This window comes from Dermacentor silvarum, chromosome 3 (assembly GCF_013339745.2).
Source record: "Dermacentor silvarum isolate Dsil-2018 chromosome 3, BIME_Dsil_1.4, whole genome shotgun sequence".
Taxonomy (NCBI): domain Eukaryota; kingdom Metazoa; phylum Arthropoda; class Arachnida; order Ixodida; family Ixodidae; genus Dermacentor; species Dermacentor silvarum.
This window is the reverse complement of record NC_051156.1, coordinates 213,904,642-213,924,705: the sequence shown is the minus strand read 5'-3', so window position 1 is coordinate 213,924,705 and position 20,064 is coordinate 213,904,642. Positions and strand designations below refer to the sequence as shown.

Sequence of the window (20,064 nt, the reverse complement as noted above, 5' to 3'; positions counted from 1 at the left end):
ATACAAGCGGTGATATCAGTGTTGGAAAGAAAGCTTATCGACCCGCGCGATGTTTTGAGAATGCATCGCAACTGTGGGGGGCCTCGTTTTCCTCTTCAGAAAGCAAAACGACTACCTGAATGAAACTTCTGAGTGCATGACGCGAAATCTCCGGAAAAACGATAAACTCGAAGATGGCCCATCAGACGAGTCCGTTTTGTAAAGTAAGCGCACCTTTCAGGTCTAGCATGATCTGAAACGAGATGTACCGAGTCCTTGTAAGGAGGAACTGAAACCGCGCTTAAGCCGGTAAAGTAGCCTCTTGAAAGGTGGGCAGAACAAAAACATCTACAGAAAAAAAAAAAAAATAGCGGCAGCGGAAATAAAGCACAACAACACACTCAGGTATTTTCGGGAGGAATACTTTAATCTAGGACCTAAAAACTTGTTTTCGTCTCTTTCTTTTTTTATTGTAAAAATATCCAAGGCTGCAGTGTCATATTCCTTCTTTTGCGTGACCTATAAGCGTTTCTTTGATCATTTGAAAAGCCTTACCCGACCTTTGCCCGAGTAGTCTTCCTTACGACGATGCACGAGTTCCGCTGTAGTTTGAAGAAAATAACGTCGTATATAACAGAAGCTGAGGGCTCATTCGTTGTATTCGCTGATGAGCTGCACCACAAGGCAAGTATCGCTGAAGGATCATGTCAGGCTTGTTTATTTCCCACACAAACATCGGGGAAACACGTGCTGTACTTGCCTCGAAACTCTTGATATAAGGTTCCCTCAAAATAATCTCTTTTCTCTATTGAAATGAATAAAGAAAGATATTATGGTTCCTCTTTCATTTTTCGAGTGTCATGAGACGTCTAGTTCTTTTACATGTATTGTAACCCTGTTTCAATGTATCAATTGTTCTTTGTACCCCCCCCCCCCCCCTTTCATGTGATACCCCGAAAGGGGCCTTTAAGAGTAAAATAAATGATGATTATTATTATTTTATCACCTTATAGCGGTGATGGCTACTTCTTTTCGCATAATAGTAATTTCAGAATAATGTAATAAGATAAGCAACGTCACAAATATGAAAAAAATCAATGGCGGGAAGAGCTAAATAGAGTTCACGGGACCCCGATATAGTCCAAGACACACTGAAGCAAACAGGCACAAAACGCGAGGATAAGTTGTACCGCGCACTACACACCGAGTCCTGAAGAGGTACACGGAGCCGCGATAATCTTCTTTCGGCGCAAGCTTCAATCTCGTTAGAACTTCGACGCCCGGGTTTACCTGCTGGAAGCGAGCCTGATAGATTTCAAACCAAGTTCGTTCAATCGGGAACTGGGTCGCGCCCGGGATTAAGGTCTGACAAAGTTACCAGCGTGTCGCAGTTTTTAGTTCAACCACGTAGGACGATGGGCTCTTCATTTTGAAGTAGTTTCTGTCGACGACCTGGACCGTTTTCTTCATTAGCGAGGTGTTGTTTGGCGCGCTTGTAAGTTAGGTTCACCTGCAAAAGTGACTGCAAATGCTTCAGTAATGTTTGCTTTGCCTCAATACAGGTATGCTTGCGGCGCTGCACCCTTTGCAGGCAAGGGAGAGCTGGTGGCGCTGCGCTCAACTCTCGCATCTCGTTTATGTTGATTCATTAGACAACGGCGCTAACAATCCTCCTCCTCCTCCTCCTCCTCCTCCTCCTTCCGAAATATGAAATGTTCAGTGACGCCACGATTCAATTTTCACGCAATATATAGCACCGCCTTGGCCAAAATAGACTTGCCAGTTTATGAAGGTGATTAAGTAAAGCGAATCCTCTGGTGTTAGCCGAAGTCTGCAATCAAAACATTGGACCTCTCAATTCTGCGAGCGGCACGAAGCCATTAATTTCTGGAGAAAAAGACGTGGCTTGTGAAGCGTTAGGCAAGAACTGATTTATTGCTTGCAGAGCGCGCGCCGTCTCGGGCCGTCCTCTTCGTCGTTGGCGCCGGCGAAGCAGCGACACCGCGAAGTCTTTAGCGTTAGAGTCTGCTCGGTGTAGCTCTGGTTGCTCGCAAAAGCGGTGCAGCGCACATCGCAGTGCAATGCATTCCGATGAGGAAATGGGCGATTGGTGTTGGTAGTAGTGATAAACATCAAAGCCCCTTTCTTAAAGAAAGATTGTTAAACGCGAAGCTTTCTCCCATGCAAACTGAATCAAATTCCAAAGCCAACGACCACGCAACGAATCCGAAGAAGTGCTCAGTGACCCGATGCGATGCATATGTGATTTAATTGCTTGTTTAGGATTGTATTTTTTAACGTTGAAGTTGAATGAAGACACATTTCATTAAGTTGCATAGCCTTTATTTTAGATCATGTAGCCCTTGATTACACGCACACACTCACACTTTCACGGACTGCATGCCGTTGCCAGGGATCGGTCTTACGGGCGCGATCGCGCTCGCGCTTATGTTCGCGTATGACAGCCTCTTCTTCTGCCGTGCGCTGTAACTAGCCGCGGTGGCGGCCGGGAATGCATTGCGTGATGCGCGTAGTGCAATGCAGATATATACAGTTCGTCTGAGTAGCGTAGCGTTGCAGTTCTCATTGTTCTTATCGGTACAACTGCGAATGTAAACTGTAGTGTTCTACGATGCGTATGTCGTGCACCGTTGTTCTATTGTGTGTGCAGATGTGCTAGATAATTCCATTGTGTAAGTTGGCTTTCCTGCAGTGCGTTTTCAGCGCTCACGGCCGAATCAGTGAGACATAGAAAGCTTCGCTTTAAAAGACGACGTGAGCAATAATGATGACGATCATGACGGCTATAGTAGGATGAAGTCAACCAGCTAGATGTGGGCAGTAAGAGCGGTGACAGAAGTCAAGTATTTCGTAGCACAGAGGAAAGGACCGATGGTGGTCCTGAGTACACAGATACGGCGGCAGGTGGCGTAGTGGGCCGAGTGCCCGACTCGGCTGAAGAAAGTGCGTGGTTCTATCGCCCACCACCGGACCTTCAGCGGTATATAAGACGGGTACAAGCAGTTCCTCGTTCAGGAGGAGTCCGACTATTCAAGTGTGCCTTGCACTGATGAAAGCGCCACACAACTGCCTCAGATTCTTTCTCAGAGTGGTGTGTTGTTTCGTTTATTTTAGTTCTTGCACAACAAGCATAGCGGTCTGTGCGAACCTCTCCCACGCAGTGCTCCCCTATAGGAAGCCGAACGCTTGGCCGCGGGGCTGCTTCTCTTGCATACTGTGGGTTTCCGGCCGAGGGGATCGAACCATGCACCTCCCGCAGCCGAGGAGGATTTACTCGCGAAACTGCTTGCGACACGGTTCAGTGCATATCAGCCGTATCAGGATCGTCCGCAGAGTGAATTAGTGATTCAGTCCTTCATGAGAAATTTAGCTTAAAGGAAGGGAGTGAGAAAATCAGTAACTTAGAAAGTGAGTGATTTAGAGAGAGTGAGCAGGCACGTGTACGAGTGAATGACTAACAGATGGTGTTGAACCTCCCTAAGCAACATACGGGCTATGGTAGACGACACGACCGCCCAACCCGACCATATCCGACCCCACCCCACCCGACTCGAATCGACCCGACCTGACCCTAACCGACGCGAATCGATCGACCTACCCACCGAGGGGTTTTCAACTCGACTCGGAAGGTTTTCACGTTACGCTGTCTCGATTATCCAGCGCCAGAGAAGCCAAGTTACGCTCAGCAACTAGAACCTCTAAACTAGGAGCGCCAAACAACTTGGTGGATCAAATTTATCGAGCAAATAGTTGCATAACAGCGGCCTGTCTCACCATTGTAATAAATAATTTTTGTTCTTCAGTTTCTTATTTCTTTTATATTCATTTTATTAGTCATATTTATTTTGAGTTAATGTGTAGTACGAACTCGCGTGACCCTGTCATCAATACGTGCCTTCTCACTATCAATACACCTTATTCATTCATTCATTCATTCATTCATTCATTCATTCATTCATTCATTCATTCATTCATTCATTCATTCATTCATTCATTTTTAGCTTTCGTAGCCGTGGCTTTCTTTACACTGAAAGCAAATGTTCTGAGGAAAGTAATGTGAAGCGAAACCGTCCCTTGTTTCAGCATGCTGGTATTTATTCACTTACAAAATTTCTCTTCGACTAAAAGCCAAGTCGTGGCTGAAGTGTAGTAACGCGACATTAAATAAACCTTCATCAGAAATGCTACGCGCGAGGGAAGTTTCCAGTTTCTGGCGTAGCCCTAAAAAAAAGATTATTTTTTTTCAGTGCGATCCAAGAAGCTTCATTTTTCAAGAATTTTTTCATCGGATTCTATTATTATCTCTTCTCATCTGTGCGGTCGATAGGCTGAACACGACAACAGCGAGGGCAAGGCTCTGTGCGACCTAAGATTAAAAGTGTGAGAAGATTGTAAAATAAAAAACCGTTACAAGACACGACCCTCGGTACTCAAACATTCATCTCACTGAGAACACGAGACCGCTTCGACGAAAAATTCGCAAACACAAAGGCCAGAAATAAAACACAAGACGACATCGCTCGAAAATGACGACAGAATACTGTAAAATAAGGCGCGCTTCTCAGATGGCTGCCATGGCAACGACACGCAATTTGATCGTCTCCAGATTAATCCATGTCAGAATATAGGATGAAAGGAACACACACTGCTACAGTTTCGTAATGAAATCTGTAGCAAAGACAGCTGTTGCACTGTGATGTCGGGTCAATGGAATTCAATTTAGCTCCTACAAAAGATGATTAACAAAGTTGGCCGCCTGTACTGTAAGACTTTTTGCAGGCATACACTTTCTTTAAGTGAGGGGATAGCTTCGCAACCTAGCAAGCGTCGCGTTCGTTCTGATAATATGCGTGACGACACGCGACAGGGGCCCTATAACGTAAAAATATTCCAATCTGTTTTTATCCCAATCTCCTGACGTCAAAGTTACGTAACCGTCGACGCAAGCATCGGGCGGTGACCCGCAGCGTTGTCGGAACAGCCCAATCAAACGCTCGCCTCGTTTATAGGAGGTCACCTTTGTTCGCTTTCAAAACGAAGAACATTACCTACACTGGGCAGTTTTTCTGATCTAATTGGCTGACAAGAGGCGAGGAGCACGCTCAAGTGAAGAGGGTGTCGATGGGGCCGAGCCAGCGCAGTGAAAAATAGATAATCGGATTAAGATGGTCGTGCCAGCGTCTCGATTGGTACGCTTCCTCTGACTTAGCTTGCGGTGGCTGGTCGAAAATCGCGGCGGCGTGCAATGGAAGGTCAAGAATGCCGCTAAAACGGATCCTCAGCAAGGAAGAGTTGGCAGAGCGATGTCGTATACGTGCCGAAAGGGTTCGATAACGTTTTACTGCCACACAAAACGCTTTATTATACGCAAATAAAGTCATGCTCACTGGCAGGTGAGAGTAGCGAGTGCCTGAGCGATCGGCGGGTAGCCACATTTTATTCCTTGCGGAACGAGGCAGTCTCTGGATATTCAGAAAAAAAAAAGTTTTGTTTGGCATATTAATGCATCTTTAACGCGTACACGTCACTTTGACGCGGTGAGTTTTCGCGGTTTCGTGATGTCGCGTGACAGACAGGCGAAGTGGGCACAGCCCGAAAACTTTTGAGCAAACTTTTGGCTAACGGCGAAAAGGAGTCGAATCAGGAATAATTATTTTAACAGCTAAGCTGTTCTAGCTAACCGTAAAAAGTGCCGCCTGCTGCCGCAAAACCTCGCCGAGCTATGACATCACTGGGTTGCCTAGCAACCACCTCGCGGAGCGGCGTGTGCCTCGCCTCCTCTCCGTGTCGTTCACATGTTGCCTTGACATGGGACATTAAGGATAGGGAAAGATAGCAAGCGCGCGGCGCGGGCAATGGTCTGGAGAGGGAAAGAGAAAATGAGAGCGAGATAGAGCGAGAAATAAATTGTAGCAGCAACAACGAGGCAACGCGCAGAGCTGCTGCCGATGCCGCCCACGTTTCCCCGTTTCCCGCGTTCGCGCCGGGGAACGCGGGCGGCGTCGGCAGCAGCTCGGCCAGCAGCTCGGAGACACTGCGTGCAACCGGTTTCTGCCGCCGCGCCGAGATCTGCGCATGCGCCGTGATAATGATTGCGTCTGCGCATGCGCTGACCTTGAGGATGACTTGGTAGTGTTTAGCCTAGCCCAAAAGCCAGGACTAGCTATGTGCCCATCAACTCCGCTGTCCCTTTAGCATTGTGCCTCCAGTGCAAGCTACGCTAGCTTTTCTTTTTCGGTTTAATCATGCGTAATCAGTGGTTACACGTCATATCAGATGGGGAGCTATCGCGTTATTCGTGAAGTCGCGTGACAGACAGGCTCAGTTGGGGGTGATCCACAAATTTTTTGACCAATCGTGGAGGGCTGATTGCAGAATTGGAATAGAAAAGCTTGGAACAGCTTCACGTTATAGCGCCCCAGAGGAGTTGGAATTGTAAAATACATCCTTGTGTACGTTACGTGGTCAGAAGAAGCGTACTATAAGACATAGTATGTACGTTTTGAGCATGCGTGCGTGCGCATGAATGAGTCAATCAGTCAGTGAGCTAGGGAGTTAGTATTAACTCATTGCTTGCTTAGCGATCAATTAATGAGTCATTTAATGAGTTATTTCTGGCTTGTTAGTTAGCTAGTTAGGTATTTAGTTAGTTAGTTAGTTAGCTAGTTAGCTAGTTAGGTATTTAGTTAGTTAGTTAGTTAGTTAGTTAGTTAGTTAGTTAGTTAGTTAGTTAGTTAGTTAGTTAGTTAGTTAGTTAGTTAGTTAGTTAGTTAGTTAGTTAGTTAGTTATGGCTCGTAGACCCTCCTTTTCTGGTGGGCGCAGTGTCGCGGTACAGATGGCATATCTCGCAGGAATCGGAAGAGCACTTGAAAGAGCGTAAGCTTGGGCATGTTGGTATTCCATCATCTTTACTTTTTAGCGCACGAAAAGGGACGAGGCACAGAGGTACGACGCGGACACAGCGCTACTTTTTTTTAATATCTTAAATATTTTTAAATATTTAAAATATTTTTAGCGCTGTGTCCGCGTCGTACCTTTGTGTCTCGTCCCTTTTCGGGCGCTAAAAAGTAAAAGTCACGGAAGAGCACCTAACACGAGGGGTCTAGTACCTCCCATTAGACCCCGAATCTCCCAAATTCATTTTTTTGTTCGAGTCTTCCGAACATGCACCAGTGCATTTACGACTGCCTGTCTACACCACGGCATCACGTCGCGGGGGTGACTTGCGCTTACCTGATGACGCGGCTATGAGGTGGACGACGAGGAGCACCGCGGTGACCACGAGCAGCAGGACGCACGTGACGGTGAGCGCCCGTTCCAAGCTCGTCCGGTGCAGCCACCAGTAGCAGTGACTGCGGACAAAGCGCGACAGTAGCGTGACGTTAACAACGCAAAACACCTTTGAGGCACTGCTACAAGGCTGTAGTAGGAAGAGAGCACAGGGTGGCCCAACTATGAAAGGGAACACCTAATCTGTATTTATGCAGCAAATAACTGTAGCAGTATTACTTCAGATATTGATTCGAGTCTCGCGGGACCGCAAGATTTGTTCGAATTATCCGAAAGGTCGAATTAACAAGCGGTGGCTAAATTAACGAATTCAACTCATTTTTTATTGCTTGAAGCAGTCTGGCGTCGTCGACAGACTACTTCAATGCAATATTACAAAAACTATGCATGTCGTCGTCGGTCAGTGCACCGCTGTGCGGAACATTGTCGTCAGCGCTGAAAAAATCCCCGTCAGAGGTGTCGCCTAGGGCACAGCGCAAGGATATCATCATTATTGCAGGACAGGTTGCTGCCATTACCCTCGTCGCCTAGCGGAGCAGCAGCGATGTCTGCGGAATTTCTTGTGTCTTCAAGCTATTAGGGTCCTAAAGGACCCTAATAAAGTTCTTTATCCATCCATCCATCAAGCTTTTAGTAACCGCTGCTGCTGCTGATGATTTATTGGCATCCCGTTCGAAACGGGCGGTGAGAAATAGTCACCTAGCCTGTTTGAGTTACTCAGGTAAGCTATAGATGCTTTTCATTCTAACATTTTGTATACGTCTCTTTAATCTTGTTTCTCTTCCTCAAAGCTTCTATATATCTACCTTGTACAGCTACCTATGCATGTAACGGATCGGGTGGTACCAATCGCTTCCCTACTTTTTTCCCACCAATATTCTAAAACGTCTCTTGCTTATCTCGACTGCCAACCGGCTGACGCTTCCGTGTACTTTAAATCCAAGCGCTTCCGGAAAGTGTACGTTACCTACGGGTCTCATTGGGTGAATACCTTCGCATTCGATTACGATGTGCTGAGTGGTCTCCGAATTTTCGCTGCAGCATACACTTAAGTGAGGAAATTTGCAGGCGCAAGTTGGAATCAGCTAACGCAAAGACATGGGTTATTGGAGATCACAGGGAGAGGCCTTTGTCCTGCAGTGGACATAAATATAGGCTGATGATGATGACGACACATGCCTCATCTAGTCACGAATATTTGATGTTTTTGTCCTTAGGCAACCGGCTCGAGCCTTAAATAGCAAGGCACTGGCCTTCGTGGTATCATACAATTTTCCCTTCTAATTTATTTCTTCCCATTATTGTAAATCTCCATGGTGTTTTTTTCCCATTCTTTACATCCAATTCATTGTCATTGTTTCCCTCACTTTCGTTATGATGACGCCTGGTTGTCTATTTACACTTTGAATCACCCTGTACTTGGTTCCTAACTTTCTTGACCTCTTCCTCCATTCTGTGTCCACAGTGATGATGATGATGATTTAATGGCATCCCCTTTGAAACGGGCGGTGACAAATAGTCACCTAGCCTGCTTGATTTAATTAGGTATACTATACGTGTTCTTTATCTAGCATTTTTGTATACCTCTCATTAATCTTTTTCTTTTTTTTAAATCTACCTTGTACCGCTACCTATGATTTTAAGAGATCAGGTCGTATCAATCTCTTCCCTGCTTTTTTCCACCAGTACTCTAATCGTCTCTTGCTTATCTCTAAGGCTGATCGGTTGATGTTTCCTTCCACTTTAAACCCAAGCGCTTCTGGAATTTGTACGTTACCTACGGTTCTCGCTGGGTGAACCCCTTCACATTCCATTAGGATGTGCTGAGTGGTCTCCGGATTTTTACTGCAGCATACACATTCCTCATCTAGTTACGAATATTTGCTCCGGTATGTTTTGGTCCTTAGGGAATCAGCTCGAGCCTCAAATAGCAAGGCACTACCCTTTGTGTTATCGTACAGACTTTCCCTTCTAATTTCTTTCTTCTCATTCTTGTAAATCTGCGTGGTCTTTCTTGTTTCCATTCTTTGCATCCAACTCACTGTCTCTATTTCTCTCACTTTCTTTCGGATGACTTCTGGTTGTCTATTTACAGTTTCGATTATCCTGTACTTGGTTGCCAACTTTCTTGATCTCTTCCTCCATTCTGTGTCCGCGCTTTTCAGGTACAGATACTTGTGCACTTTAGCCGCCCATTTATTTTCATCCATGTTCCTGAGCCTTTTTTCAAAACTAATTTTGCTCTGTGCTTCTCTGACTTCAAAAGAGGCCCCACCCATGTCACCCTGCACTGCCTCATTTGTGGTTTTACCGTGGGCTCCCAAAGCCAACCGGCCTACTTATCTTTGGTTAACTTCCAACCCCGACGAGATATCTGATTTTAAGCATAGAATGGCATTTGCGAACGTTAGCGCTGGCACCATTACTGCTTTCCAGATTCCTCGCACAACCTCATACTTATTGTGGCCCCACAATGCTCTGTGTTTCATTATTGCTGCATTCCGCTTCCTCTTTATTTTCAGATTATCTTTGTGGCTGCTGGAGTAATTCTTTCCTTCGTTTATGTGTACCCCGAGGTACTTATTTTGCTTGACTATGGGTATGACTTGCTGTTGAATTGACACCACGTAATTACTCGTCTCTTCATTAAAGATCATAATTCCTGATTTCTCTGTGCTAAACATAAGGCCTAGATTTGTTCGCTGTGTTGTCCACAGATATTCGCAAGTATCTGTAAATCAAACGTTTCTATAAGGCGGGTCGGGTCGTCTTCTTCGATAAGAAGACAAGCCCTCTTATCGAAACGTTCGCTCCAGGCTGACGATTCTCCTTTTCGGCCATTGCTAATACTTACGAACTGTTCTACTGTCGACAATAATGCGTCCTAGTAATTTCCTCGCTTCGATGCAAAACCAAACACATTTCAGAATCTTAATAGATCGATGGGTTTGTTTTCCAAAACGATGCAGGGACTACGACATACACCTTATTATTTATGGACATAAATTTGAGGATACAATCACATACAGCGTGGCGTGGAGAAAGATGATGATGATGATGATTATGAGGGATTGACAACGACGACGATGATGATGTCGACAACGACGAAGACTATGTTAATTAAAAAACTGTAAACTTCCGACTGCATGACAGCCTGACGTGCTACTCTAGGTTATTGGTTGAGAAATGTGGTACACGCAACGACCGCAAAGACACGAACAGCACATGCACCCACTGACACGCATGAACATGCACTCAAACTACTCATTAGCCCTGCAGTTTTCGGGAACACTGGAAGTATTTTGTTACGAGCAGAGCGCAGGCTGAGCTTCTCCCCAAGCCGAGATAGCTCCGCGATCCCAACCTCGTGCCGAAGTACAAATGCAGCGCGGCCTTAAGGTATAATTGTCTGTTTGTGAATTACGCAGTGCGAAGAGCAATCTACTTTTGCTTTTCTTAATAAATGACACGTGACTAACTGTTTTTTTGGGCCGGCTGAAACGGTCCAGAATAGCATAGCAATTCCTTTCGCTCAAATGTAATAATTTTTCTGATCTACCGCTCACGACTGATAGATCGTGGTCATAATAGATTCAATATAATATAATATAGTAATACAATATAATATATTCAGATTATAAGACATAGAAGGCTCGCGTTTTGCTTGTGATTCGCTTCCGTACGCAATACGCATCGGTTCCAGTAGAAGCCATAGGTGCGCAAGCCGCTTGATTCTCCCAATTTAAAAATCTCTAGCGCATGTGGTGGAGCACAACTCGCTCTGCTGACGTAACCTGAAAAGAATAAGAATCGGAATATAATCGTCACATTGCCCGCCTTTTTGCTGCTGGCATTTATAAGCTTTTTATTGTTAATAATATTTGTTGTGATGTAAAAGCGCTCGCCGTGCAGCGATAAACAGTGAGAAGAAAAGATCAACCGCGCTAAGAGCATGAAACACAAGCGACTGCTGCTTGGTCATTTCGAAAACGGCAATATCTTGAACGGCGGGAAACAAAACTGCCTCCCCTCGAGCATCCCACACTATTCCCAAGGAGCGACGCCGAACGACTACTCCATCTCTTTGGAGAATGCTGGTTGTAACCAGCCCACGTGACACGGTTGATTCTCGCCGAGGCGGCCCCGTTCCTCTCCTCCCTCTCACCGTGCGTATTCCAATTCGTGCAACCTCCTCTCCGCTTTCATTGGCCCGAAATCTCGCTCCGACGATCCTCGTCTTTCGCGCACAAAAGCCCGGCGGGGTGGCGTCTTGTTAGCGCCAATCAAGGCCGGAAACGTGCGGTGCACTCGACTCTCCCAGGAGAGACAGCGTGTGCATACTTCCTGCTCGAGTGTTCTTTTGTTGTTGTTGTTTTTGTTGTTCTTCTTCTTTCCTTCTCTCTTCCTTTTTTTTTTCTGTCCCCCTACACGACGGGACGAACCGTGCCTTAGTGCCAAACAGAGACTTGAGTGTTTCATCTCGTCTTATCCTGTTGGCAGAAAATGCTGCGGCCCTACAAACGAAACAGCGAACCATAGTTGTTCTTGTGTGTTTTTTAGGGGTGTGCGAATAGTGATTTTTGGGACTGAATCGAATAGTGCTAGAAGCCAATCGAATCGAATAGAATATTGAATACTTTTCGAATAGTTCTCGAATAGTTTTCGAATAATGAACAGCCGTTATGACAATTAATATAAAACGGTGTTCCCATGGTAGTATTCTTAAAGCTCGCAAGCTCCGGTAATTACATAGCACGTCATGAAGCGTTGTTTATTAAAAGGTAAGATGGAGCATTAGGAGCAAACAAGTAGTTCCTTCGCATGCACAGGACTCTTCAGAGATTGCGAATGATCGCTGTACAGCCTCTAAAGTAAAGTATGGCTGCCTAAGTGGCGTAGCCTGCTCCACTGCGGAGGTTCTCATGTTTTATGTCTATACTATGCCCGCGGGGGTGAAAATTTACCGTACCTTTGTTCCAATCTTTATGTTTATTTGAGCATAATAGACGTTTTCGAATATTCGAAAATATCCTAAAATAATTCGCAATTACGCATAGTGACTGTTCGATTCGAAGACCGAATCGAATAGGACACTATTCGATTCGTTATTCGAATGTTTCTAATATTCGCAGACGCCTTTCAAAAACCGCGGCGGCTAAGCGGCTGCTGCATTGTTCAGTCGAGCTAGACGACGGCGTTTTCATAAGGGTGGGGGGACGCAAACACACTTAGATCCAAGGTAACACTGGAATCTAAGGGACGTGAAGCTTGTTTGAGTTAGGATGATGACAGTGGTAGTGGATGAAACGCGCAACGGCCTCGTCACCTTTAGCTGCTAGCTGTCTGGTTCACGAGGACGAAAGTTACGTACGACGCCTGTCAAGGAAGGAATGACGATGAGAGCTGTATGGGTGCAGAGAAGTAGGGCACCTCTCTAAATGCATTTATGGTTTCTAGACCCTTTGTGCCAGTGACACATATTCGGGGGGATTGGCCGAGAGTGGACACATATATCCAGTGGCATATATTCAGTTGCACTATATATACCGTAGTGTCCGAAGCTGTTGTCTGTTGGGGCGGCCGACCAAATGGTGCACGTAATGGCTCAAGTTGTCTATTCGGCAATATACAGCTCCCGCAAAGCTACGGATGGGGTAAAGAAAGCTTCGTTTAACAACATCTGTGCGTTGAGATGAGGGCGCATATTTAAAAGCGCGAGGGGCGAAGAATAATTCGTTCAGAACCCGAAACACAGCGCACAACGTAGCGCTTGAGTAGTTTTTGGCGTGAAACACTGTTAAAAAGTTCTACTAACATTGAGTACTCGCACGGTATACCGTTACTATATAACCGTTACTATATATATAAAGAAGAGACAGCGGGAAAAAACATAGTCGGGAAACCTAATGACTGCTACTGCAATCTCGGATTGGCGTTCTACTTCCAGTCACCTGCCTGTGAAAACATTTCGGCTGCAATGTAATCTTTAAGCTATCTGATCTTTTTGTCAGTCTTAACCTCGGAAGCGCTGGGCGCATGTTGGAAGCTGTCGTCAAGTCATGTGTGGTCACGTCTCCTTCTTTTCTTTCCTCATGTTTTCATTTCCTCTATTCCCTCCTCCTGAAAGAGTAGGCAGGCATTGTGCCCCTGTCGGTGGCTGTTGTCAGCTTGCTCCCTCCCTATTTCCTTCGTGTCCTTGTGTTATATGTGTACAAACCAAATAATAATAATAATAATAATAATAATAATAATAATAATAATAATAATAATAATAATAATAATAATAATAATAATAATAATAATAATAATAATAATAATAATAATAATAATAATAATAATAATAATAATCCCCTCCAAAAAAAAGGAGAAAGGCTTTGATGTTAAAAATGTCACGAGAATGGTAGAAGCGATGTTTCTTGCTATATTATTTTTTCCGTGCGCCCCAAGTGGCACAGGGGCTTTAGTACAACACTTGGAGAAAGCAGACGAAGCAAGCTACAAGAGGGCGCTTCTGCTGCTTTTGTTGAAGTCAACCAGACTCGGTTACCGTCTGCAATGCAGCATTGAACATTTACATGGACACTAAAGAGAAACACTAGGTGAGTTTAGAGTGATGCGGTGCTTCACCAGTGTAAGGTAGAAACCTGACTCCCTTCATCTCAGTCTATGATAAGGAAATGATACACTCATAAAGAGAACACCAAACTTGTAATAGGCGATCGTCTATGCATAAAAAAAAACGAAATTGTGATTATGCTTTCAGGAGATATCTCAGCTGCAATCTATTGCGGAACACTGGCCGGGCTTTTTCTTTAAGAGAACACACCACACTCGTATAAATAACGAACTTTTTTGATTACGTCGCTTCAGTGAAAATAATACTCGCGGCTCCGACAACAATGGCGCAGCGCAAGCGCTGACCACAGCCGAGGAGGTTCTTCTTGCCCTCTGATCTCGGCCGGCTGCGTTCAAACGCAACGACCGTCAAAGCAGCGCGAGACTTAAGTATACGTTCCTGAGTCTGTATCGCGGCGAAGCTCTTGAACAAATATTGACGCAAAAAGAGCTTCTACGACGAAAGAGGGCCTTTGCTCGGCAACGATGGGCTCTCCAATGGCTACCGATTAAACAAATCTATATATTCTGAAAAACGTAGCGAAGCCGAGAGAGACAGGGTAATTACATGAAGCAAACAGGGGTCGTTAACACTCGGTGGGGTGATCACGGGAAAATCTAAGGGTCAGTGCCATATTGATAGGCGCGGTCCCTAATTCCCGCTGCTACAGCAATGATCCAATCAAACTTTCCAAAAGTCGGAGAAAATGAGCTACGTAAGTAAGCGAGCCGCAGAAGATAAGATGATATGCGAGTATGACAGCAGATGAAAACGAGCGCCTAAAACATATTAGGGGGAAGAGATAATGTAATATTTCGTTTGCGAACAATCTTTATCGTATGCATCTACGAAGATTTAGCAGTTAGAAATATTGGCCAACGGTTGCAGGCTTTAGGGGGACGCGGTGCAGAGTTTGCCTAAAAATCGTCGATTCGGCTAAAGAAGAGCATAAAGTGATCAAGTGGAATATAGAACGTGACTATGTATTAATAATAATAAACTGATTTGATTTGATACGTTAACCAGCGCTGCTCTAGAAAAAAAAAGAGAAAAAAAAAAAGAAAAAAGAAAGCCCGACATGTAGGCGACCGGAAAGAGTGCCTTGTTAAAAAGCTAATGCCTCGGGGCTTGGACACCCGGCGCTGTTACCCTGGTCTCCCCGACAGACGACGCCTCATGTTCCACTCATTACTGCTTTTTTAACTTTTGAGCTAGCGTTCTTCCGTTGTCTTCCATAGCCCTGATGGTTACACTTCCTGGGAAGGGGCACTATTCATTGTTAATTTAATTAGTTAATTTAATTATTAATCATTTATCTTTATTTATTTAAACACTTCAACAACAACAACAAAACACCAAAAGACATACACTGTGAGCACAGTTATTATTTTAACACAATGATATTTCTTTTATAATTAGACAATATTAATTTTTAAGAGAAAAATATTTCTGTGCCCTCAAAATTTAGTTCTATCAATTTTTTCTTCCCTATGGAGCATTGTGAAAGACAGGCAGCACTAATAAAGAATAAAAGGTTTGAATGCACTGGTGCGTTTCGTTGTCTCCACGTATGTGAACTTCCCGACGAAACCCCACCCACCCTTTCAGCTGCAGGAACTGATTCGCGTGCAGTGCACTCTTCCAAAACAACCAGCCAGTTCAAAAGTACAGCTGACATAAATCATTACTGCCAAAAAGCAAGAGAAAAAAATGACAAACGATCTTAATCCTGACTTAGGTGTCTGCTAGTGGCACTCGCACCTCGGCGTTGGTTTGCCCTGGTATATTGTTTAAGTTAACTTTGTGTTTCCTTGTGTTAACTTTGAGTTACTAAAGTGAAATACGATACAGCCACAAAGAATGCCGGCGAATTCTTGATGTAAACGATGTGAGCTGCACTACACTACACTAGGCCCGGCGTCCTCCTCGTTCCCTAACTTCATCAGCCCACCTAGTTTTCTGCCATCCTCGAGTGCGCTTCCCTTCTCTTGGTATCCATTATGTAACTCTAATGGTCCACCGGTTATCCATCTTACGCATTACACGGCCTGCTCAGCTCCATTTTTTCCTCTTAATGTCAACTAGAATATCGGCTATCCCCGTTTGCTCTCTGATCCACACCGCTCTCTTCCTGTCTCTTAACGTTAGGCCTAACATTTTTCGTTCCATCGCTCTTTGTGCGGTCCTTAACTTGTTCTCGAGCTTCTTTGTTAACCTCCAAGTTTCTGCGCAATATGTTATCACCGGTAGAATGCAATGATTGCACACTTTTCTTTTCAACGACAGTGGTAATCTCCAAGTCAGGATTTGGTAATGCCTATCGTATGCACTGCAGCCCAATTTTATTCTTCTGTAAATTTCTTTCTCGTGATCAGGGTCCCCTGTAAGTAACTGACCTAGAAAACGGACTCCTTTACAGATTCTAGAGGCTGACTGGCAATCCATAATTATTGTTCCCTTGCCAGGGTATTGAACATTTTGTTTGTCTTCTGCATACTAATCTTCAATCCCACTCTTACACTTTCTCAGTTAAGGTCCTCAATCATTTGTTGTAATTCGTCCCCATTGTTGCTAAATAGTACAATGTCGTCTGCATGCAAACCGAATGTTGCTGAGATATTCGCCGTTGATCCTCACTCCTAAGCCTTCCCAGTGACGCGCTTGAATACTTCTTCTAAGCATGCAGTGAATAGCATTGGATAGATTTTGTCTCCTTGCCTGACCTATAAGCTTTCTATAATATCTATAGGACCTATAGCTATAAGTAGCTTTCCTAAATCAATCAAATATCATCTGCATAAATAATAAAATCCGCATAGTAGCTGATTTTGGTTGTGTCATTTATATAAATATTAAACTGTAGTGGTGTTAATATGCTGCCTTGCGACATAACTGCAGATTATTACTACATTATTACTACAGATTATAACTACAGATTACGACACAACTACAGATTATTTATTCGGGATAAGTAAGTGCGGTCTCACCAACGGGCCCGTAATTCAATTTGTGTGTACTTTACAGCGAAGCTGTATACCTATACCCCCTAATGCATTCGTCCTGTCCATGGGAAAAAAATAACCTCTATCGTGGGCCGATCCCGGAGGTAGCGAAATCGTGGGCTAAAATTGAAGCGACGCTCAGCGCGAGCGCTAAGCGCGGCAGGATGATGATGAATGTCGTGACGCCGAAAACACGGCCAAGCGACGGAGGTACAATACAATCAATATTTTCAAGGGTGCAAATTCTAAATTTGCTCCGCGTGTTGCTCCGTGTGTGATCGACTGTGGTTCCAGGTTAAGTACATCTTGTCTCTGGTCCACTCTCTGCTAGTGCACGAAGTAGCGACGCAAACCGAGTCGCGGGCCGGTGAAACTTCTTTGGCTGCTCATAATTTGGTAAAGTGCATGTGAATGTCGCCATGCCAATAATTTCAAGCCATGTCGCAATGGGTAATCGTGAAGGTGGTAGGTTGGACAGCTGCGCTCTCCAAGGTGGCTCCAACTGACGCATTTTTTTTTTTCGTTCAAGTATGAGCTATTCGGCGAAACAGCAGCAGCACCGATCAGCATCCAGGAGCCAAAGTCAGTAAGTTCCGGGAGAATTCGGCAATAAAGCTTCACATTAAGAGAAAACCGGCTACATTACGACATGCTGGCACAACCGAAAAGTTTTCAGACGTCTACAAGCGCTTTGTTTCTTCTAAAATGTTACCAGCCGCGGTATATCCCAGTGGCAGGCGTTGCGCTGCTGAGTCCGAGGTGGCGGGTTCGGCCGCGGCGGCCGCATTTTGATGACGGTGAAATGCAAAAGCGTTTCTGTTCTAAAACTTAAAGGTGCACGCGAAAGAAAGAAACCTAGATGGTCAAAATATAGTTAGACCCAGCCCACTACAGCGTGCCTCATAATCAAATCGTGTTTCTACAATTAATACCCCGGAATAATTTTGTATAACAAGTTCGGCGCATGATGATGAACTTTAAAGAAGAGAGGCCGAATAAGGAAAGCACGTTTTGATCCAAAGTGCCGCTTGCTATTGACAAGCCGTATTCGCTAATAACATGGTCATTATCGCAATTGGCTGTCAAGTGCTCTTTAGAATAATTCTATCGTAAGGGCATTTTGTGAATACGAAATCAGGTCTAATAAGCAGTCTCAGCCTAAGATTTACGAAAATAACTCTTCTTTCTTTTTTTTTTTTTGAGTGCCAGTGTTCTTGCGTTTTTTTTTTTTTATTCTCTTTTTCGCATAGACTACACATTTTTTAAAGACTGTGGAATTGTGGCGGGACACGGCATTGTTAAGCTTTAAATAAGCTTTTTCTCTTTCTCTCGTCTTTCTTTTCTTGCAATCTGATTCTTTCGTTTCCCGGGGAGCGGGCAGTCTTTAGTGAGGAAATCAGGAAGTGCTCTAAATTAACGCCTCCCGTTTCTTGTAATTGCTCATTAGCATAACAGGCACCTGCTGGAATATATTAGTAAAAGAAAAAAAAAGAAAGAGAAACATGCATTTTTGCCTAATGAACACAGCCGCTGCTTAAAACCATCCATTTCTTGCTCGATCTCAGTGGAATTAGTGTATATGCCTTTCTTTTCTTCAATGAAATCCGAGCAGTCACGCGCGTTTCACTTGCTTAAGTTTAGCATCACCCTTACTCATAAACTCCTGACTCAGAAAAAAAAATCTATATATCGGACAAAGCGGTCTAATTGCGTAATTAACGAGAATTTAACATTACGCAATTTGCAGTCCCCTCGTAGCGTTTGCGGGGAAACGAAGTTCGCGCTTTTTAAAGCTACCGACTTGGACACCCTCAGCAACTAGAGGTAAACTGCAGGCTATTTGATTAAGGTATGCCGCGTGCTAATACTGCTAAATAATGACGGAAATCGTGCTAAATAATGACGCAAAGAAGGCGACACGACGGAAGCGCTGACTAACGTACAACTGAACGGTTATTTCGGAAGAATTATTTAAAGTAATAGTTTGAAGGCCTCCAGTTGAACCTCCAGTTGAATTCGATCGAAGACGATGTCTTCTTGAGCGGCTTGGAAATGAGAATGGGACGGATTCACTGCGCACCGGACTTCATCGCGTGAGAAGAGTATAGAAGGAGCATCGGAGTGCTTCAATTTTGTTTCTGCGCCATCTTCGGAATTGGCCCACATTTTGACGTATGATGCCGTGTTAACTATTTTAAATGATTTCCCAAGTTTTACATGCCAAAACTGCTATCTGATTGTGAGGCACGCTTAAGTGGGGGTGAACGTACTTGGCGTAATTGTTACAGTATAGGGCTACTGTGCTAGAGGTCCTCTATTATATATATATATATATATATATATATATATATATATATATATATATATAATAGAGGACCTCTAGCAAGTAATATAATATAAAGAAGGAAGACTAAACACGAGCGCTGTCGCTTGGCAAACGCCAATGGCTAAGAGGGAAGCCAGAAAAGCTGGGTTCTACATGTGTTAACTTTCCTGCGTATAAGCCAGCTTTCTTGACTTCCCCCATAGCCATTTGCGTTTGCCAAGCGACAGCGCTCGTGTTTAGTCTTTCTTTGTACCTGTTGATTCGTTCGCGCTGTAAGTAATAAAGTCGATGTACCGACTCGCGTATAGCTAACTACCGTATTTGCTAAGAAAGACATTGTCCTTAAAAGACGCTAGGCGCGTACATCCAAAACAGAGAGATGTTCACATGGAGATAAAGGCTAGAACTGGTCAACGGTGGACGAACAAGCGATGTCGCTGGAGCCACCAAAATTTCGACGAGGGAACTCATCTTGTGCACCTGACGCTCCTGCGTTAAAGAAGACTCGACGTTAAAGGAGACTTGTGTGGACGACAGGAAGACTCACCGTCTCCACAAGTCTGACACAACCAACGCCAGTCCGACACAACAATCGACACAACACAACAACCAATTATTCGTAGAGTTAATCGATTAAAAGCTCGCCGATAGCTCCGATTAGGGTTGGAAATGTCTATCTGCACTCATGCCTATATTTTATGCCACAGTTAATCTACGGGCGCTTTAGCCTTGGCAGCAAAGAGCGTTATTAATGCGAAGGCATTATATTGCTATGGACCAGTATTTCCGATGTCAGATGACGAAGAGGCCAGTGATGCGAAGACGACGA

General features: G+C 44.4%; 1 protein-coding gene across 1 annotated transcript in view; it reads right to left on the bottom strand.

The window, feature by feature from the left end:
• LOC119446631 (neprilysin-1) overlaps positions 1-20,064 on the bottom strand; it is a 111,556-nt gene that overhangs the window by 66,626 nt on the left and 24,866 nt on the right. Inside the window, exon 2 of the mRNA XM_037711116.2 lies at positions 7,235-7,353. Coding sequence (XP_037567044.1) covers positions 7,235-7,353 — 119 coding nt within the window. The remainder of the gene's footprint in view (positions 1-7,234; positions 7,354-20,064) is intronic.